This window comes from Taurulus bubalis (assembly GCF_910589615.1).
Source record: "Taurulus bubalis genome assembly, chromosome: 10".
Lineage (NCBI taxonomy): Eukaryota > Metazoa > Chordata > Actinopteri > Perciformes > Cottidae > Taurulus > Taurulus bubalis.
In genome coordinates this window covers 5,698,501-5,721,382 of record NC_136598.1, presented here as the reverse complement: position 1 = coordinate 5,721,382, position 22,882 = coordinate 5,698,501, and the positions used below count along the sequence as shown (strand labels likewise).

The 22,882-nt window shown below is 40.5% G+C and overlaps 1 protein-coding gene across 1 annotated transcript in view; it reads left to right on the top strand.

The window, feature by feature from the left end:
- Positions 1–22,882, top strand: part of plch1 (phospholipase C, eta 1) — a gene marked incomplete at both ends in the record, with an annotated part of 44,536 nt that overhangs the window by 6,316 nt on the left and 15,338 nt on the right. The window contains 8 exons of the mRNA XM_079225252.1: positions 9,864–10,010; positions 11,857–12,115; positions 12,314–12,443; positions 15,043–15,213; positions 15,810–15,903; positions 17,578–17,781; positions 18,563–18,683; positions 21,257–21,428. Coding sequence (XP_079081378.1) covers positions 9,864–10,010; positions 11,857–12,115; positions 12,314–12,443; positions 15,043–15,213; positions 15,810–15,903; positions 17,578–17,781; positions 18,563–18,683; positions 21,257–21,428 — 1,298 coding nt within the window. The remainder of the gene's footprint in view (positions 1–9,863; positions 10,011–11,856; positions 12,116–12,313; positions 12,444–15,042; positions 15,214–15,809; positions 15,904–17,577; positions 17,782–18,562; positions 18,684–21,256; positions 21,429–22,882) is intronic.

The window sequence follows — 22,882 nt, the reverse complement described above, 5'->3', positions numbered from 1 at the left end:
TAATAATAATAATAAAGTGCAAAAAACTGTTTAAAAGTAAAAAATAAAAAAAAACATATAACATATAGACAACATAAATTAGGAACTATCAAGACGATGAAGGACCAAACTATAAATAAATGACTGTAGTTCTTAGCAGCATCCAGACATGTGAGTCTAGAGAAGAGGACGGAGTGGGACGGTGGGGAGAGAGTTCAGCTTCCTGACAGCCTGGTGGATGAAGCTGTTGAACAGCCTGGTGGTGCGAGCTCGCAGGCTCCGGTATCTCCTACCAGAGGGCAGGAGGCTGAAGAGACCATGTGAGGGGTGGCAGGGGTCGCTCACAATCAAGGTCACCTTGCGGGTGAGGCGGGTGTTGTATATGTCCTGCAGGGAGGGGAGGGGGGGGGAGTGAGGCACCGATGATCCTTCCAGCTGCGTCATGTGATCGAGCTAGATGAAAAGCCAGGCGATCAAAGTTAATACAATTCGACATTAGTCTGTAGAAAACTTGAAGCTGTAGCAATCCATCCAATATTTATCGAGATAGAGAGAGAGGTCAGAGGATCACCAAAGTCGGAAGACTTTAGAGAGATGTCACAAAAGTCCCACGCCGGATTCAACCAGAGATGCTGTGGTTCATGGTCGGCATCTTAACCTCTGAACCACAGGTGTCTCCCTGCTTACATTTTACCTTACAAGTGACCTCTTGTGGTTGTGTGAATGATGACTGACGACTGAAAAGGAAAGAGTGACGTGATGCCATTTAAGTACTCCAAAGCCTCTTACGGGGGACTTTGGGTGGTTTTGATTGACAGACGTCGTATTCCATGAAGTGTCAAAGTTAGTTTATTATAACCACGACCGCAATTTCCCCCTAGCCTCAACAAAGTATCGTTGCCTACGCCTAACCAAACACAAAGACAGGTGCTGTATGAATTATTTATCGTGGTTTGGAAGGCACTGACTGCTGATAGACGGGCCACATGAGCAAATGCTCAAATGGAAGCAAAATAAGCATTTCATTGTATAGAATAACTCTGTTATATGTGCATATGACAGTAAAACATCTTGAATCTTGAATCTTGTTTGTGGTTGGATTGTTTACCTGTGTTTACATTTTTTGGACGTGCACTCCACGCCTGTTTTTTTCCCAATGACTAACAAAATGTGCCAATGAATAACATTGTGGCTCAGTGTTGAGCTCCACTCCCTTCTGTATGCAGTCTGCATGTTATCTCTGCCTCCATGCAGGTTTCCTCTGTGTTTCCTTCCAATGACACACATCAGACTGCAGCTGTCCCAGACATATGAGTGTCTGTCTATCTGTGTTAGACCTGACTGACGACTGATTCAGGTTGGCCCTGCACCTATATTGCATGCTGTCAAAGGCTCCATACCTCCACGACCCTGAACAGATACAAACAGAAATATGACCACCCAGTAGTCACTTTTCTGGCCATCACACTGGTAGAGCAGGTGATGGAGTTTTGGTTTTGCCAAGACTCGAGCTCAGTAGTGTCACAAATGTGCTCCCGGCTTTTGTCCATCCATTGTGCAGCCTGATTTCCCCCGCACATTTATCCCAAAGTCATCAAGCTGAAGCTGTGCGCCTGACTAATTTAATTTCACAAGCTGTTGAATGTCCCGAGAGGATCAGGGAAACGGGGCCGAGACCTGATGACGTAACCCCAAATTCAGAACTATATTAAAGAAGAAGATGGGATGAGACAACCGGAAAATGACATCCAAAACTGAAGCTAGAGCGTCATAGTTTGAAACGCAGGGACATCGACCAAGCAGCTGTATTTGACGAGTAGGGCGTGATGGGAGGCATGTTGCATGATATTGCTTTGGTGTCATTTTGGGTTTACCGTCTTTGATTTAGACTACTGCCGTGATATTGAAAATTAAGCTGCCTGCTAAACTATATAATAATATAGCCCCATATAACTTTCCCCCTGGTAATATATTCACTTTTTCTATCATGCGTCCAGCTGTGCCTGGTTGCCAAAATTGCTTATTTTGTTAATCATGCCCATTTGTATTTGCGTCTGGATAATAGCTTGCCATTTAGCCCTTTTTACAGAAAAAAAAGTTCCATGAGTTTTCCGTCAAAGTCAAATGATAGTCTCTTTAATAGTATGTTGTTGTTCTCAAAGAAAGGGCTCTCCCTGGGTTGGTAATCCAGTACCTGGAAATATAAGCAAGCTACACATAGTGGAAAGTGTGTAAAGAGGACTTCCCCTTTAGGAGGGCAATGCCCGTGTGAAATAGAAGCGCATTTAGTGCACGAGGAACAGATGGACACACACACACACACACACACACACACACACACACACACACACACATCCCACAGGTCAACCCATTAAATCTTACTTTTAGTAATGCATTATCATGCATGTTATGTCATCGTCCTTATCCCCATATCCCACTGTATGACCTAAATTAAACCAGCTGATATGCAGAGACACACATCTGCTGCACTCCACTCTTCATAATCGCGCCATAAACTACACAACAATGCTGGAGCTGTTAAATGCTGAATTTAAGTCTGTGCATTAGGGTAGCAGGTTGGCAGCACACTGATACAGCAGCATGTATTCTCAAAGACTGCAAATATCAGAGAGGTAGATGGGAAGAGCAGCAAGGGGGAGTGGAGAACAGATGACCAGGAGAAAGGTGGAAACGTGTGTGTGTGTTTGCACAGAGAAGACAGTCAGTTGAAGGTGCCGCCACAGATCACAGGACAGTACTGAGGAGGACGAACAGCAGGAGGTTGGGTGTGATTGCTTGTTGTCTGCAGCGTGGAGGCTTTCTGCCAGAAGTCAGTCTGGAGTGTCTGTCAAGTCCAATGTGAGGGGAACCAAAAGCCTTTTTTTTTTTAAAGAGTTTTAAGCTACAGGTGGAGTGTATTGCACACTGGGACTGAGCAAAGGAGGACTCCTACTGGCTCCGAATTTTCTGCAGAGAAAATGGAGGAAATTTCTTTTGGTCCCAATGCATTACCTGCAAATAAAGTTCGATCCACTTTTATTCATGGTGCTGCTGAAAAATCAGCAGTCTTAACAGTCGCGACTCTCCTGGCGCGTAACGTCTTCCACATTGGTGGCACCGTGGCTGTGCCACAGAAATGCAGGCTAACACAAATTGGTAAGTCTGTGTGTGTGCGTGTGCGTGTGTGTGTGTGTGCGTGTGCGCGCGTGTGTGTGTCTCTGTGTGTGAGAGAGTCTAAACAGTATAACTCAATGTGCCTTACAGAAGGAAAATCTTGTGTGCAATCATTCTGTCCTTATGTTTTTCTTATTGTGAGGGTTGTCTTTTATAGACTAAATGAATGTGTCTGGACAAACGTACTGCATATTGCTTGCTATTTATAGCACAGGAAAAGAGCTCATGTTTATGTATCAGAATATCCCCAAGACGATCAACCTGCTCACTCGCATAACGTTGAACCTGTGAAGCTTGTCTTAATGAGATGTTGCTCGTGCAGGAGAAGATTTGTCTTGTGTGTTGATTTCTGTGCGTTTCGTCAGAGCAATAATTATGTGTAAATGTCAGGAATGTTTGTCCTGTGGACAGTTAGTCAACCAAAACTGAATCACAGCTTGATTAAACTCAAAATAAACCTTCAGGTCATGAGCGCTAACAGAGCAGTGAGGGATGCCATGCCTCCATCCAGACAGTTATATTCTGGTTTGATTGCCGTGTTTGTGTTTCAACAACAGTCAGACTGGCTTGGATAGTTCAGGTGGTGGTGCCTTATGTCACATGAATAGTGCATGAAGGATCAGGCAGATGCTGCTGAATATGAATTTATGTAGTTATAAATAATTTATGATCAATCTTTGGTGGTCCATTCAAGTCATCGCCCTCTGACCAAATCTTAACAGAGATCTCATGCAGAGCTGTTTAAGAATTGAAATATTACGCTGGACAGATAATAAACTCATAGTATGAAGGCTACAGAGATTGCTGAGAGGAATCTCTCATCATCATCTCATCATGTTGAGATAAAAAAATGACAGAGTAGATTGAAAATGAGGAATGGAAACTGCTGTGGATGCTGTTGTTTACCCTCCCAGCCTCACCGTTCTTGTATGGATCTCAGCGACGACGGCTTTGTTAACCAGGTTACCACAGAGTCGTCTCTATGACCTACCCCATTACAATATGTTTGAATTGCCTGGGCCTCTGTGGCAAGACAAAGCTTTGATGTGCTCTCTCTGCTCTGTACCGACAGAGATGATGAGTTTAGGCACAAGACAAACACACAGTGAATGCACACGCACAGACTCTGTGTCGCTCAAAGAAAATGGGAACCAAAAGGTAGAGATTGGACAAAGAAAAAAGATGTATTACATATATTTTTATTCTCTTACCGAGCTGAAAGTCCCATTCTTTTCATACTTTGGTTGAGTTTGTCTTTTCTGTGAGATTGCAAGGAGAGAAATGGAAGCAGAGATACTGTAGCCACCGATAGCAAAGCACAAAGAGTGATAGCCTACATATAAATGTCAGATAGATGTTGAGAAAACACTCAATTCTTTCTTTTTCTTCAGATGTCCGAAGAAATACCAGAATTGCAAGTTTAAACTAAACTGTACATTTAAATCCTCACGCTCAGATAGTTTTGCTGTTAATGCTTGAGGGAAAGCGGGACAAGAGATGGGAGTGAATATGTGAAGGGCACTCACTGATCTTTGATTCAGCCATCGCTGCTCTTTCCAGAGCCACTTACATCGGTTCTCATCTTTGATTACGAGGCAGGTGCCCTCTCCTGGGCAGCTATTAATCCTGCTATCACTTCTCTTTGGTCTCTTGATTCGCCATCGTCAGCCTCAATAGGTTTTGAGGTTTCACTCTTTGTGGTTGTTAACATAGGCGATGAAGAGTAAAGTGACTGGAGAGTGCCTGTCAAAATGTCAAGGAGTACCAAAGACAGATATACGACTGGAGAAAGAAAAAAGGGAGATCCAACAATAAGGAGTATCCTTCTTTTAAGTTGTGCTTCAATATAAAGAAACAGACAAACAGACGATGCCTTGATACCTGTACATGTCAGTCCTCTATTTCTGGAGAGCTGTTCATGTTGGCTGTTGAGCTGAAAGAAAATAAAGCAGATAATAAAGCTTCTCTATTCCCTTTTAGCTTTTTCTTGTGAAATATCTCCGACTGCCTCTTGGAAAAAACACTCTTACATATTTATACTCCTTGTGAATTGTGGGAGAATGTGCATGTACTCTCTAGTGATGGCGAACTTTGAGCCTGACGTATGTTGTTACATGTAAGCACATATGTAAGCACTGAAAAAGGCTTGTCTGGCCTGAGTCAATGATTTATTTTCATTTGAAACAGTGTGAGATCAAAGATCCCAGAAGCACATGCCTGTTCACTGGAGCGGAGACTGCACGTGATCAATACCGCAGTAAACCTATATTTGACAGTGACCACCATTGAATTCCATCGTTAATGAAGCTGTGAATTTCAGAAGTGACTATGTGAGATAAATAATTTAAAACGACCTATTTTCTTGTTTCTGATTAATTCTCTTTCCCTGAATCTTCAGTGTCCCATTATTTTCTGCAGCTCTGAAGAGTTGTCACAATGCTATACGATACGTGCCCATACATCATGAGCAGATAGAAGTTCGTATCGGTTCCTACAATGTGATAAATGATCAAATCAATTATATGATAAAGACTTAAGAGCAAAGTATCTACTGTAATATATGAAGAATATTAACTTTTACTCTTCCCCAGTAAGCTTAAGATCCTCTTCTGTTCTATGGTGTAAATTATACTCGAAGGAAATCATAGTGGCACATAAGGAATTAAGTCCTTTTTTTGTTCATAATATACAGAAAATATAAAGCAATAATAATATTACAATTTCTGTCATCCACTGTCATCGGCAAAGACCAGACAAAACCTAATTCTTTATTATTAATGTGACGGATGAAGTGCAACAGACAGCAGTTTTAAATTGTGAACTTTGGGTGCTGCTAATGAGTTTTAAAGCTGCACCAATCAATATTTTCCTTTAAAAAAAATGTATCAAATGACAACGTATAATGTGAACGGGGTCGCTCGTAGTGATCAGCACACGGAGAAATATCCCCCAACTCAGCAGAGACAGTTAGCGACAAGCTAGAGAACATAATGCAGCATTTAGCAGCTATTGAGCCATATTTCCCTGAAGAGTTGGTATAGAGATCACAAATGGAGCTAAAACAAGAGGGAATATTAGACGTATTGAATGCCAATTTTGCTCTATGTCTGCTTGATGTTAAAAAAATAATAATGAATGTGGCTTCAAACCATTATACAAAGAAATGCATTTGCTCAAGTGTGGTTTAGAAAAAAAAATATTGAGTTCATTGGAGTAGCTCTGTTTTATTTGCCCATAGTGGTGTTATTTCTTTATCAAACGTGGCTAAAACCTAATCTCTTGTTTACAGGGCTGGTTGTTTCTCTTCCCACATACCCCTTTGTGTTATCAACATGGCAAGTTGCGTGACCATTATGATGCATTCGCCATGCACCTAGTGAGATGACGCACAGGGCTCAGGGCCATGTGCTTATGCTTGTGTGTGTTTAAACTGTCCCTGGAGACGCAAAGAAGTCATCTAATATCAAGAATACAATTTGTGTCATTGCTAAGCCTATCCTCAGGACAGAAAGTATGTTAAATGATACTTGACTCGGCATGTGTTCTGTTAAGTATTCTTAAATATGTGTTTATGGATCTTGAGAGGTTTGACTTTACTTGTCGTTGAAGATAATCTGCCATTTCATCTAAGAAAATGGATTTTAATATTTTTGTCTAATTGTGTGTGTTTCTGTGAGCTTATCATTTTACATATTTCCAAGGGGCTAACACTCTTATATCGTTTGTTGTTTTAAACCCTGAAGAGTCGTTGGGCTCCATTGTTAGATTTTCCATGCCTGTTTGCATACATGGTTTTGATTTTATGCAGAAAAAAATACCTGTGATTATAGGCATTTTAACATTTAGTCGTATGATAGCTAATATCTTAACCAGGAATGTTTGAAAAACAGGAAATTGTAATTACATTTTTTTTATATCCTTGATTTGTGGTTCCAATACGATTTTTTTTTTAAAGTGTCTTGATTTATGAAGCAAAACTACTATAAGTGTTTGCTGCAGAGTTCATTATCTTAATTGATCCAAAGCATTGGAAATGTGCTACGAGAAATCTGAGCAGAGCTATATGCTTTACAATATTGGGTTTAGGATTCAGATTGGAGTTATGGTATACATATTGGTACCAGTTAATGTTAGTTGAAGGTGCATAGTTGACAGGTGTATGTCTGTGTTTGCAATTTCTTTGTCGGAGTTTCCCATCAAATTTAGGGATTGAAGTTCGAAGAAGTGGATAAATTAATACCTTGTATTCTCATATTCCGTTTTGGCAGTTATGTCATGTTATGTTAAATGGACTTGTACTTGTATCGTGCTTTTCTAGTCTTCTGACCACTCAAAGCGCTTTAACACGCACTACATGTCATTCCATTCACACCCATTCATACATCCATACACTGATGGCAGAGGACAACTATCTTAATCCTTATTCGTTGCATGCAGTGGTGGGACCTGTTATTATGTAAAAGATCAGTACAGCATCTGAAATCTATCTAACTGGTTAATATTTGTGTTTGCAATTATTGTTTGAATGTATTTACCGCAGGAAGACCACCTGTGTCTGAACCGTTATCCTTTCTACGCAGGATAAAAAGAGGGATTGGGAACAAACAAGCAGTGTGTAGGCATTTCTTTATCTCTCAGTACCAATTATTATTATTCAGCGCCAGCAAGGAATTTAAGTGCGTGTGCACTCTTACTTATTGTGTTGTACAAGGAGAGTCTGTCCTTGACAAGCATTTGACCAACGGAAGTGTGCTGAAGAAAGTCCTTGAACTCTCAGCATCTCCAAAGGGTGTAAAGCCGACAGCTCTTTTGAGGCACCTTTTGACTGTATGGAAAATGAGACATATATTAAAATGTCGATATCATATTTATATATTGCACATGATGAAATGAATGATGTGAATAGTGTAGCTAATATTTTGTACAATGGTTTCAGGCAGTTTTCTTCTCAACTATATGTATGTGTGTTTTTTCACTGCAGTCAGGAGATAAAATCTAACTAAAGTCTTGTGAAAGAAAAGCTCTGCGTCTGTGGCCACGTTGCAAGCTGCAACGTGATCTCATCCCTACTCTTCATCATTTGCTTCTCACTTTTTACGCACTATAATGACGCGCCGTCCACCAAATACTTAACAGCCAAGGTTGTATAGAGTAAACATTGATTAAATATGAAAATGTACTCACATCATGGTACAAATTATATTCTTTAAGCTCCTTATTTGCTATAAAGACAAATTATGGGCTGATGCAGTTTACTGATGTATGTAAACATATTGTAGACATGAAGACATATTGCATGTATGCACTCAAACACGTGCTACAGTACGTGCACACACACACACACACACACACACACACACACACACACACACACACACACACACACACACACACACACACACACACACACAGGCTTGCATGCACATACTCTACTAATGAGGATGGAAATCCCCCCATCTCTCTGTTGTCATCCCTGTCTGTATCCCAGCCACAAGCTGTCACAGAAAGTACAAAGTGTGAAGTTTTGTCTTTTATCCTTCCCTCATACTGGACAGTGCCAGGCAGTCAAGCAAACAAACAGAAAGTCGCTTCTCACCATCATTTCAGTCTCCTCTTCAGAACACTCCACCATTATTTTCCATCTTATTTTAAATTCAAGTGTCTTTAATTGAACCATAGCCTGTAGACTGCTAGAAATGAAGTTTACTTTTCAGAGTATATTATATGTATACTGTTACAGTAACAGGAAGTGAGCTGTCATCAGCTTGCACTCAATGTGAAAATGTTGACCAGATGATGGAGAAGAGACCACAGTATTTAAAACAGCCATGATGCAACTTGCTTCCCAACATTTAATTCAAGCTGCATAAAAGGTGAATTTACTCAAATTACAAAAGAACAGAAGAAGTACCCCTACCCTATTTATATCTAGTCACGCGGAGAGTTTTGAATGACAGTGTCCCCCTCACTCTGGATGACCCACAAACCTCCATTGGACATATTTAATTGGGGTTAGTTTCTACCAAAGACATAGTTCCAATGCAAACTGAGGTGTGTGGATAACCCAGCGTATCCTTTGAATTATTTTATTATTTTTTGATGCAAACTACATCACAATCACCTCTGTTGTACTGGCAAAGAGGCTGAAAACCCAATCACTTAAAACCAAAATGTCGCAAAGTATGATGTGTTTTTTATTTTTGTCTGGGTAAACCAAAATGATCTGCTGAGGTTTTTGTCTGGGTAAACCGATATCTTGAAACCGTCGTAGCGAGACTAAAACTATTTTACAATCTTTTATGCAGCCGAAGCTCCCACCTGCCTCAGCATGATGTATAGATTTCTTCTTGAACGGCCTACAGGCTTACTGTGAAACTCAGAACAGAGAGACACACATCAGCTCTCTCTCTCTCTCTCTCTCTCTCTCTCTCTCTCTCTCTCTCTCTCTCTCGTTCTTTCTTCTCTCGGTTGCTTTCAGTAGCAGGTCAGTGGGAAACAGAAAGGCAGCCCTGTGTGTCCACACAGTAGCATCTCTATTGCAGTTTGGACTCTGATACACATCGGCTGCTGGCTGCTTTGCTAATTATCCGACACTTGGCCTTACTTCCTCCTGAGAAAGGACAAATTAGGACAGACACCTGTTCCATTTGTGTCCTAATATAGCGCTCCACTGACCCCAGTGTTTGTGTTTTGTGCGTTTTCTTCCGCAGTGGAACGATGCATGGGTGTGATGCAGTCCGGGACACAGATGGTGAAGCTGAAGGCAGGATCTAAAGGGCTGGTGAGACTTTTCTACCTGGATGATCATCGCTCCTGCATTCGCTGGAAGCCCTCACGTAAGAGTGAGAAGGCCAAGAGTGAGTATGCATGAACACACATTGATGCACGATGTGGAGTTTGAAAGATGCAATGAAATACATTATGGAGTTGAGTCATGGGAACTGTAGGTTCCTGCATTTTTGCAGAACAGCATATATCAGCATTGGCTGCTTCATATGCTATGAGCATGCTATGCTATGAGCATTCTGTTGCCATGGCGGTGCGTACACAACGCGAGGCTCTGCGTCTCTCCAGACTTTGCAAAATAGTAGTTATTTAATTTTTACTATTGTGTTCTACATTTGTCCCTCAACGTTATGGAAGTGCAATTCAAAATCACTGGAGTATCTACTTTGCTAAAAAGTCTAAAGGAGCAAGAAAAATTGAGCAGTCAGCCTCAAAACTCCAGGTTGCAGGTTGCAGGTTGTTTGGGATAGAAGTGTAATGATAAAATGACTTCCCAAATTGTCTATTGTAAGCATTCCACCCTCACTCTCCTCAAAGCATCACAGATTTTATGTTTCAACATACATCTGTCTATAGACCTGTCCTTACATGTGTTCAAATATCAAAGTGTGCGTGCGTGTGTGTGTGTGTGTGTGTGTGTGTGTGTGTGTGTGTTTGTGTGTGTGCGTTTGTGTGTGTGTGTATAGGCTGTCAGCATTATATAAGCCTCAGATATATATCTTTGAGTGTATCCTCGTGTGTGTGTGTTTGTGTGTGTGTGCTTTCTATCTGATCAGGATCAAAAAAAGGCTGCCATGTTGTTACTTTCTGTCATATCAGAATTTCAGGGATGAGATTATGTAACGGGATGAGAGTGTAATGGGGAAATGGACAGGGATCATTTTGGAATGGATTTTGACATAAGTAGTGTTGTGGCTAAGAAGGCAATTCATTGAATTGACTCATCATATCATTCATTCTTTAATCAATTATTCAAACGTATTTATGTTTCCAAAATCATGAAGATCCATTATTCTGAGGAAAACACATTAGTGCATTGATGAGGGACATTAATGAATCTATTTAATTGAATGAGACACATCTGAGAGAGCAAGCTAGTTGAAGAGGCTGATGTGCAGAACAGGACATAGTTTACTTCTAACAAAAACACAGAATCAAAAATAGTTACTGTAAGTTTATCCTCCGATTTCATTAGTGTGTTGTACACTCTGAAGCCTACCGAAACTGCATATTCCATTTTTGTAACACATGACTGAGAAAATCAGGTAAAGAGAGGAACTCACTTAATTTTGGTCATTGCTATTTTTCAAAAGGGTATGCTGTTTTTGTTGCTCTTCCATTTAAAATGGAATCATTATTCTTTCTGCACAATTATTCTGTCAATATACTGTACTGGGAATTGTCAAGAACTTGGTCACAGTATTAAGGGATAAGACTGGTGTTGTTTTTTGTCAGCAAATTGGAGGAAAACCAACAATGTTTAGTCCTCTCAATACTTTCTCACCTCCCTCCCTGGTCTGTAGCCCCAAGCCTCATTCGTCCCTCCTGAACAGTAAATCTTAAAAACAGGTTTTTATAAACCTTTTTAAAAGACCCAACTTGTTCCTATATCACCTGTACCTTGTAGTTTTTAGTAAAACATATGCAAACAGCAGTATACTGCACTAATACACATTGTGTGCTTCCATTAAAATAGACTACTACGTGTCATCCAGTAGAACAGTGTGGCTAATGAACATGTTTTTAATAATCTTTGGACACCAATGGAGGTGTGTGAATACATCTCGTCCATAGAAACATAGGATGACACCAGCCTTATCATTCAAGTTGCAATTCAAGTTAACACAACACAGAAATCACTAGAGTCTTTTTCCCAATAATCAACCTGCTCTTTTCTATTTCTCCCCTCTTCCTCAGTCACCATTGATTCACTCTACAAAGTGACAGAGGGTAGTCAATCAGACATCTTCCATCGGCATGCAGACGGCAGCTTTGACCCGGCCTGCTGTTTCACAGTGTACCATGGAAACCACATGGAGTCCCTCGATCTGGTGACGTCAAACGCAGAAGAGGCCAGAACCTGGATAACGGGCCTCCGCTACCTGATGGCCGGCATCAGTGATGAGGACTCGCTGGCGAAGCGACAGCGTACACACGACCAATATCCTTTAGCCCAGTGTTCTCTGTTTGAGTTTTCAGTGGTTCAGAGTCTGTGGTGTTTGTGCAAACTCAGCGGCTCTAAGGCGAGCACCATCCCTAAAATGTTATCATTTAGAGTTGACGAATTTGAAAGTATGCATGCACACAGATTTGATGTACATCGGCCTTCACCGTATACACACACCTCATTTTCTTTAATGTGTGTGTGTGTGACGTGGCTGAAGCAGACATTTGAGGAGGCTGATAAGAACGGAGACGGTCTCCTGAACATCGAAGAGATCTACCAACTTCTCCACAAGCTGAATGTCAATCTGCCACGAAGGAAGGTCAAACAAATGTTTCAGGTCAGAATATGAAGCTATTGGATTAATAATTTCACTATTTTACATTTCAATTCCAATACATGGTTCTCACATTAATATCACTATATAGTGAATAGAAAATATATATCAAAACATGTACATACATGTTGTAAAATAAAAATTAGGTTTGCTTTTAATTGAATATTTAAGATCACTGACGTCACATTACTGTTGCATTTTTTACTTTCATGCACATTTGTGAAATTCAAATACATGTGCGAGAAATATTTAATATGTTCATGTGCGAGAGAGACACTTAAGAGGAAATAGATGAAGAAGTGTGTGGGGAGGGCTGATTTAATTTTTAAAACTGATGTCACATTGAGTAATGTCAGAAATCCAAATACAGTGTCTACCAGCTTTCCTGGGGTTTATAGTTTGCAGAAAAACTTTTTCCAATTTCTTCTTTTATCTATTGACCACAAACACATATCTGGCTTTGCTCTAGCAGGCATGGTTGACTTTGAACAGCAATCTTAATTTGATAGTTAATCACGAGATGAGAGTATTTCTTTTGATCTTTTAATTTGGACCCGGGTGAATTGACCAATTTTGACAGGCACACTTTTGTTTTTTGGCCGTCTCAACGGACCACCCTCAGAAGCAGGTGTTTGAGGGTTCAAGAAAGTGGCACAGGAGTGATGACTGAAGCGCAGACTCACAAGGCAGAGGTTTAGAGGTTAATCAGATCAGAAATAGGGTCAATACATGCAAGGAAGTCACCACCCATTACTCAAGGGACCAAGCAATGCACGACAAGTAAGCAAAAACCAGACTGCAAAGATTAGCCAGCAAGGGTTGACAAAGGGTAAATTCGAGCAGGAAAGTATGCTGGCTCTGAAGACTAATGGGAATCAGAGCGGTGACTGGTAGCAGGCCTACATTCAGATGGGCAGTTAGTCCTGTACGAGAGTGACCAGAGCAATTCAAGTCAGATGTTGATTAATCAGATGAAACCATGACAAGGAAAGCTGATTTACCATGAGCCAATTAGCCAACTGCCATGGGGCCCCGGAGACTCCAATGCCCTCTCAAACCTCAGGTTCACGCATGTGGTCATTTTAAGAATGACCCTGTGTTTAAGACATTAATATTTTTACCTGATATATATATATAGTGCCTCATGATTTTTTTGCTTTTTTTTTGCTCCATGTGCTGTTAATTTATTTAGGCCTATAATGACATAGAAAGAAAACTGATCACTAAATATCTGTAATTCAGCTCAGAGGATCCTAAACCTGAAACTGCCTTGCCGTCGGTATTTTAAAGACTTCTCCACCCACTTGATACAGTGGATTTCAAAGTGTTTTGTATCTCTTCATAATGGACTAAACTATGATTTTGCTCTATAAAGAAATCACTCTCTGGGTTGAGATTAGATGGGAAATTTCATTAATTTATCTCTTTCGTATTTAAGCATTGGCAGATAACAATGTAGCAAACTGGAACAGCTTTGTGCAGTGGTGTAATATACCCTGGATCTCTTTGTTTTCTGTCCATGCATTTCTAATGAAGTCCATCACAGTGATTTATCCTGCTGGTTGTGTGTAGATTATTTCTGTGATTGAATCCCCAATGCACACAGCAAGCTCATTATGGGAGTGTGATGGATGCATTAGCTGGTATTATTAGATTTGGTGGAGAGTCGATGGGCCCCCGTGTAAGATCCAGGTAAAATGAGATGCTGGCCAGCGAGCAGGCACGAGAGAATGAGCATCGAGCTTGGCTGTGGGTGTCTTCGGGCAATATGTCGTGAGATATGAGGTTAGCAAAGAAAAAACTGGTTGAAGAAGTAATGTGTTTGTCTCATAAAGACAGATGCATTGAACATGTTTGCCAGTGTGAAAGATAGAAACAAAAAATGAGATAGTTTGCAGCTGCACATATGCTCAGCTGTTGCCCGTGCATCGCTGACAGGTCTATACGAATCTTAGACTGTGCATTGACCGATATTAGACTGGGCTGATATTGGCTTATCACTTTCAGTAATTATTGTTTTTCTGGGCATATATCATAGTCCAATAAGGAGACTGAATTGCCATTTCATTTCACATCTATTCAGCCTGACATTGTGTTCATGGTAGCTGATTTTTTCGCGATAGTGTGTCTAAAGGTTTTTCACATTTACCATTTTTGTATTTAAGAATGTGTGTTTCTATAAGTCTTCTTTAGGTATGTCAAATTATTACAGACTTGTTGCCATCTATCTGCTGCTATTGTGTATGAAATGAATATATACGACATCCTCATTCTTGTTCTTGCCTACAAAGCTCTGATCGGTTGTTAAATATGCTAAATTAATTAATTAAGGAGCAGGACTGTATTTGTTCTGTATTTGTTTGTGTGGTTGTAATTTACAACAATTTGATTGTTACTACAATCACGAAATATTCTTTTTCTTTTTCATCCTTTCTCAGATTTATTAGGAAAATTAGAATTGTCTTGGTCAAAATGAATAAATACATATTTATTATTATTATGTGTTGTAGACATTTCATTTACTTATATATTGTTTAATGCATGCATTAGTTTCACTTACCATCAGCATAGAACATGACATATCACTTCCTCACCCTCACAGGAAGCAGACACAGACGATCAGCAGGGCACGCTGACATACGAGGAGTTCTCCGTCTTCTACAAGATGATGTCTCTGAGACGGGACCTGTTCCTGCTGATGATGGCATACAGCGACAGGAAGGATCACCTGACGGTGGAGGAGCTGGCCAACTTCCTGCGCCTCGAGCAGAAGGTGAGCGGTCACGCTTGTCTCATGTTAGAGGCAATAAAAGACTCAGACAGTGAAGTTAAACCCAACACATTTTTTTAATGGCGTGTCCAAACTACTTTCTCCCCAATAAGTCGTTTCAATTTGAGATCCAGCCACTCAAAAGAGAATGATCAGGTTCCTTTTCTCCCTCCCTCAGTCTAACATGTAAGTTAACTCCCTCTGTCTCAGCTGCCGACCCAGAAGAATCTGCTCCACTAAGCCAATCTATCACGCCTAAAATTGTGTCTCCCGGGAGCCCTTTTCTTGTTCTTCACACGTTTTCTCATTGAGTGTTTTTCTTTGTGTATCTGACAATTCCTTTCTTTCTTACACTGCAATGGTGTCAGTTTTCATCATGCTGTATTTACCGCCTCCTGCCTTTGATGCTCAGCATTATTACTGTTCTCAGACTGAGCCGCTTGCTTGACATGGCTGGTAATTAATTTATAGCAACACAAATATGTTATGGAGACGGGAAATCTATCTAACTCCATTTAGCATTTACAAAGGGGTTTATCGTTGTTATTTACTACATCTCAAAGAGTCTAAACTATTTTCTTCATCTTTTTTCTCTCTAGATGGCCAATGTGACTCCAGAGTATGTTGCAGAAATCATTGAAAAGTTTGAGATGTCTGATGAGAATAAACAAAGTACCGTCTTGGGGATTGATGGTAAATTTCACTGTTATTTTATCTCTTTATTTTCGCTCCCCCAATTCTCTTCTTTTTTTCAACCTGGGCTCAGTCTTTCCTCAAAAATGTTTGGCTTATAGTAAAATGTAACACATAATTCAGAAATTTTTTTTTGCTTGATATGCATATATTTCCTTAATTTTGGTTTAGACCAACTTGCAATGGGACCATTCATTGTGATCTCAACCACACACCTGTAAGGTGTTGTGTTGCCAACTTGGTCCAGGGGTGTAAAGTTGCACCCTTGCTCTGACTTTGAACTCCTTCATTTTGATCTCAACTACACACCATGTTATCGCGGTGACAAAGTCTGTCGACGGAGATATAAATAGCTCTCTGTGGTAGTTCCTGCTACAGTAGGTGTGTCCAGGACTACATTTTGGCAAGATAATACACACATCACGTGTCATTTCATCACCATTTAAAAATAATAATAAAATAAATAACTTAAATACGGTGTTTCAAATACTGACTTGAAGAATGGCCATGAATGGTTTGGGACTTTGTCATTGGCAAGTGTTCCTCTGACAATTTAAAGTAATGCCGCATACAACTGAAGGGTGAGCTTTAGGGAGAAGAAAAGGAGTGAGTGAGAATTGAGGAGGTTGGCTGGAGTGAGAAAATTGGGAAGTCAGAATGAGGGCGGTGGAAGAGAGAAAATGAGAGTGTGACAGAAAGGAGAGGAGGGAGTATGGGGAGAGGAGATGAGAGGGGTAGGAGAAAGGGTGAGACTAATCTTGTTGTTGGGGGCATGAAGGCTAAAACTGTGTGTGTCTGACTGATCAGACCAGCGTGCCTGCAGGCCAGAAATAATTTCAACATGCACTGTTCACAGATGTGACAGCAATGTACAAACAAATCCACATTAACATCCTTTTTACAGTGTGACAAGTTGTTAACTACAGTATTTTATGTCATATACTGTGTATTGGATTTAGCCACGATGGCACCATGAAGAGATCCTGTTTCACTGACTTCCTATATGAAAAATCTTCACACATGTTCACATTTTTAGGTTCTCCTCCAGTCTCCTTTTCCACGTTAACTGTTAGTTTTCCCTCGTCTGCTTTGCTCTCTGGCTTATTTTCCTTTTTCCATGCTCTTGGTATTCTTGTCTCATGTTGTATCCCTCCTCTTCGGATGAAAGCTGCTTTCTTCCCTCTCACTGCTCCTCATTTTACCACCTAAACAAGTTGGTTGTGTGATTTAAATCCACTATGGCATGGTTTCAAACCCCTGACCACAGCGCTCTGATTTGAATGTGCTTGTCTGTCATCTCTGGAGACAGAAGAGAGACATTAGATGTCACTGTTGAAAGCTGTTAGAAGGTGCATCATATGACCTTGAAGCTGGTAGTTTAAAAATGAAATGTTTTTGTTGCGTTGTTCACTTTTATTTCAGGATGTTAAATCTAAATGTAGATCTTATGCAAGAGTGAATGTACATTTCATGACAATCCATCCAATACTTTAGTCTGGACAAAAGTGATGCACCGACAGTAACAGCATTGCCATCCGACTGAAAACAAATGTCTGTTATTTTTGATTAAATATTCAAAGCAATACAACATCATTAAAACAAAGCAATATTCTTTATCAATGCCTGTTTTAGTACCATGTTATTTATTTTCAATAATTTTGAATTTTCCTTCAGGTTTTACAAGTTTCATGCGCAGTCCAACGTGTGATATTTTCAACCCTTTGCACCACGAGGTGAATCAAGACATGGAGCAGCCGCTGTGTAACTACTTCATCGCCTCCTCTCACAACACATACCTGACTGGAGACCAGCTCCTCTCCCATTCTAAGACCGACATGTATGCCTGGGTGCTGCAGTCGGGCTGCCGCTGTGTAGAAGGTATGCATATGGATCCAAGTCTAATCTGACTGTGCATACATTATGGTAAATGGACCCGTACTTGTATAGCGCTTTTCTAGTCTTCCGACCACTCGAAGCGCTTTAACAGTACATGACATCATTCACCCACTGGAGCTACCGTGCAAGGTGCCACATCAGGAATATCAACCATTCATATACCGTAGGCGCAGCTACGGGAGACATTTAGGGTTAAGTGTCTTGCTCAAGGACACATCGACACGGGCTAGCGGAGCCTGGGATCGAACCGCCGATCCTCTGATTGAAGGACGACCCTGCTCACCACTGAGCCACAGTCGCCCCACATTTAGCCTTTTTCCTCAGACATTTGGAAATGTCACAGTAGAAAATAATAAAATGAAGCTTGGCTGTATTCTATTTAGCCATTTCAGTTGCTGGTTTCATGATATCATGCATTACCGTCACACTGTCATTACTGACTGGGATTCAAAAGGGCTGCTGGGAAAAAGTCAATTTGAATTGGACAAGATGATTTATAATTACAACAAACTGGCTTATCACCCTCAAATGGTATAAAAGTGGAATAAAACAAAGACTGCTGGGGTTGTTTATGGAAGATGTTTTTGTGTCAGAGAATGATTTTACGCCAGAATAAGACATAGCTGAGATGTAAAATTCAATTGAAATAGACTGTCCAATGTTATTAATATTCAAAGATGAACAGTAAGAAGAGAAAGGAAACTGACAATAATAACATGATGCAGTGTTATTCATGCATGATTTCTTCTGTTATTCCCTGCAGTGGACTGTTGGGATGGCCCTGATGGAGAGCCGATGGTCCAACACGGCTACACTCTGACCTCCAAGATACCGTTTAAGTCTGTCATAGGGACCATCAATAAATATGCCTTCATAAATAACCAGTGAGTCAACAACCCTATTGCTCTGTGTGTGTGTGTGTGTGTGTGTGTGCGTGTGTGTGTGTGTGTGTGTGTGTATGTGTGTGTGTGTGTGTGTGTGTTGTACTGTGAGAAAATGGCCCAGAATGCCAAATAGAAATGCCAGTTTACTGATTTCTCCTTCAGTTTACTCAATCATGTGAATCGTGGCTGAAACATAATTTCTGGTTGACATACAGTATAGAGCAAATAATGTCCTTTGCGGCAGGACAAACGGCAGAAGCATCCACACACACACACACACACACACACACACACACACACACACACACACACACACACACACACACACACACACATACACACACACACACACAGTTCTATAGTTTGTTCTATAATTGATTGTATGTTATCCTCTTCTGTTCAATTGTGTTGCTTTATGGCCCTCTTTGGGATGAGATATAATTGCATCAGCTCACTCATAAAAAAAAGCGTTAGACCGACTGTAATTTTCTTTAAACTAGCCTTTCTCACACAGCTTTAAGGAAATATCTCTGAATTTAATGTAAGATTTAAGATGTAAGACAATGTTTAACAAGAAAGTTGCAACATTTAGACAGCCAGGTTGGTGTTTTTAGAGAACACTGTGATTCCTGGCAGTAATTAGCACCTATTACTGAACCATCTGCTCAGCAGCATTTCCTCTGGCTCCCTGAGGAGCCACTGTTAGTCTCTGCTGGGTCCAACAATACCCAAACAAAGTGATAAATGATGCAGCTTCCTGCTGTTACATTGGCTCGCTTTGACGTCTATTGCAGCTACTTATGAGTACAGTGCTTGTGTTATAAAACCATTTATTTAATACAAAGGTACATCCATTATTGGAGCAGAAAACATTCATGTAATTGAACTAGAAAGTTATGTACATTTGGTAATAGCTTCTTGGGAATTTCACTAAAATGAATAAGGCTGTGCATCTGTTTTTTTTAATCTTATTTTCTAGTTATCAACTTCTAGACATTCATTATTTAAATATCGCAGGTAATTTATGGTACGGTTTATGATTCTGCTTTTTGAGAAATTTGCTGAGTGGCTTTCTTACCAAGAGTTAGATGGTACGATTGATACAACTCTCAGGAGCTAAATCTAGCAGCTGCTTAGCTTAGCATAAACTCCATAAAATCATTGTCACTTTTTACTCTTTGGTTTTTGAGCAGGTGACACAAATGTGTTAAGTGAGCTTAGTTGGATTTTGCAACCTGTGGACAGAGCCAGGCTTCCTCTTTCTGTTATCTATGCTAAGCTATGCTAATATGCTAGCTTTAGCTTCATATTTAACTGACAAATGACAGTATTGATTTTCTCAGCAAATTCTTGACAGGAAAACAGATAAGGGTATTTCCCAAAATGTTGAATTATTAATTGAATTACATCAGAAATCAATCACAGATCAATAAAGGGTAACATTCAACTGAACAGGGAAGAAAAATAAAGACACAGGCACACAACCTACTTAACTTGCCTAATTTCAAAACATGGACAGAAAATCTCACTAAAACCCTGCCATGTCTCTTGACTCTGCTGATACGATTAGTTCATAAATTGATTATTCAATAGGCCAAATGATTATTCAGTTAATTGAGAAATAAATTGTCTGATTTATCTCAAATTAAAATAATATAGGAATAAAATAATATAATCTACCTATGGTATAGGCATGTCTATTCCTTTAAACATTTTTGACAAAGTTGCACCACTTTTCTTAGGAAAATGTCTGTACTCAAAAACTAACACCTTATTATTTAGTAATCTTTAATTCCTACAGCAATAACAGATGAATAAATTGAACATCCCCTGCTTCATCTCTTGTCCTCCTCTTTGCTGTTCTCACCTTTTACATTTAGCTGATATTTTATCATCAGTGCCACCTGTTAATATGATTAATGGCCCCTCGGCTGTATTGAAAGGGAGCGACTCTCTCTCTCTCTCTCTCTCTCTCTCTCTCCCTCCCTCCCTCTCCATCTCCCACCCTCTCCATCTCCCTCTCCCTCTGCATCGAAGAGAAATGACTGGATATTATTTTCTCTATTATCTTTTTTTGTCTTTGGCAGTAGACTTGTGTGTGTATGTGTGTGTATGTGTGTGTGTGAGTGTGTGTGTGTGTGTGTGTGTGTGTGTGTGTTTTGTGGATCAGAGGTGGAGTTGAGAGCAGGCCTGCATCCCCTGAGGGAGAGCTGTCAGTCTGACAAACCTGACATTTGAGCTGGGCTACCGTGTGGCCACCAATCATTTCACCTTTTTCGAATGAAAACACAGGCACAAACACACACCACTTTGACACACACACCATTCCACAGAAGTAAAGAGGTGTTTATGCAGCTGTATTAAAAAAAAAAAACGTTTGACCTCCTCACTGTTCTATTGGTTGGAGCTGAGAAATGGAAGTACAGTTATAGATGGCTCATACTCATATTAGATCAGTTGCACTTCAGTCCAATGGCTGCATTTAAGACAAGGTTTCCGTGTTACCAGATTGCAATGTAATTCATAGAAATCTGAATATGTATACTGATTTTTTTTCTTCTTCTTTCTTCCAGGTACCCAGTGATTCTGTCCATAGAGAACCACTGTAGCATCCAGCAGCAGAAGAAAATTGCTCAGTACCTGCGAGAAATCTTTGGAGACAAACTGGATGTGAGAGATGCACTGAGCAGAGATGCAAAAACACTCCCCAGTCCTCAAAGCCTGCAGGGCAAGATACTCATCAAAGTAAGAACAAATCTGTGGATACTGCTGATGGAGGGTGGACTGACAAATAATTGATAATTTGCATGCAAATCAAACCATCTACATTGCACTTCTCCATTTCCTTCCTCTTATTTCAGTGAAGAAAGCCAAGAACCATATTTTACTGTTATGTTACTGTACTGACGATGTGGAATGGGAGAGGCACTGCAAGGCAGCTAATAATTGTCCATAAACAGATGAAGAGAAGGAAGAGGAAAAAGGGAGGACAAAACTAGGACATTGTATTAACCATAGCGGGGAATGGAGATAAGGACGAGATGCTGGCATAGGATAATTAAAAAACAGATTGCTGTTTTTTATTTTTCTAACACATCCATGCACAAACAGGAAAACACATACAGTACAAACACAAAAAAAAGAGTCAGTTGGGGCTGTCAAACTATTAATTGCTACTAGTCGCAGAAATTCTGCAATTAATTGTGATGAATAGATACATATTTAAAGAGATTGCATTCCACGAAACATACTGTTACCCAGCAGAGTTTAAAGTTTAGCTTTTAGGTCAGCTTCTTTTAGATTTGCCCACCAACCGCCGCATCACCCACTGCCCGTCCCAGCATGGCAATCCTGGGGGTGGACATATTTGCACACGTGTCATGGCTAAGAAAGCTGCTTTCCGCTTTTACGCTGCTCCTCCTCATTCCTCCCCTCAGAGAGTGAGGCAAGAGCAGCTTTGAGTCATTCCAGGTTGCCGTATTATGCTGAAATGCATTATGCTATGCAGTGACGTGTCCCTTTAAGCCTCTACAGTGCTCCTCTCTTAAGACGTTGTTGTTCAAGACAACTTCGCTGCTTCCACCAACCTCAGCTCAGAGAGTGTGTGAAATACCCCCCTACACTCAGACCAAATCCCACCCCATGCTGGGGGCAGGGAGGCAAAGTTACATAATGCTTTGCCCAACTGATGCAAAGGCATTATATTTTGAATACATGGCCCTCATCAAAGACACTGAGAAGTTTGTGTGCTTCGGGGATGGTGTGGTCGGTAAAGCCCTATCCAAAAAGCACTCTGCGGGATGGCTTTGTGACTGCATCTCTCAGGCCTATAGGTAGGTGGGAAGAGACCCTCCCACTGTGGGCCGAGCACACTTTGCACACAGAGTAGCAGTGTCTGCGGCTTCGCTCGGCGGGGAAAGTGCTGAGGACATATTTACGGCAGCGACGTGGTTGACTTGTCCGTTTAGACGGTTCTATTTGTTGGACATGCCAGGCTTCGGTGACTGGTGAGAAAGGTGTGTGTGGATCGGTCGTGTTGCACCTTCATCCTCAAAAGGAATGAAAACACAACACGTGTTTTGTTTACAAGCTTTCACTTTGACAGCCTCAGAGCCAGAATATCCTTGAAGAAGAGTTGTTCACACAAAGAAACAGAGAGCATCTTGTTGAGCAAAAGCTTTCAGCATTTATGGATTTTT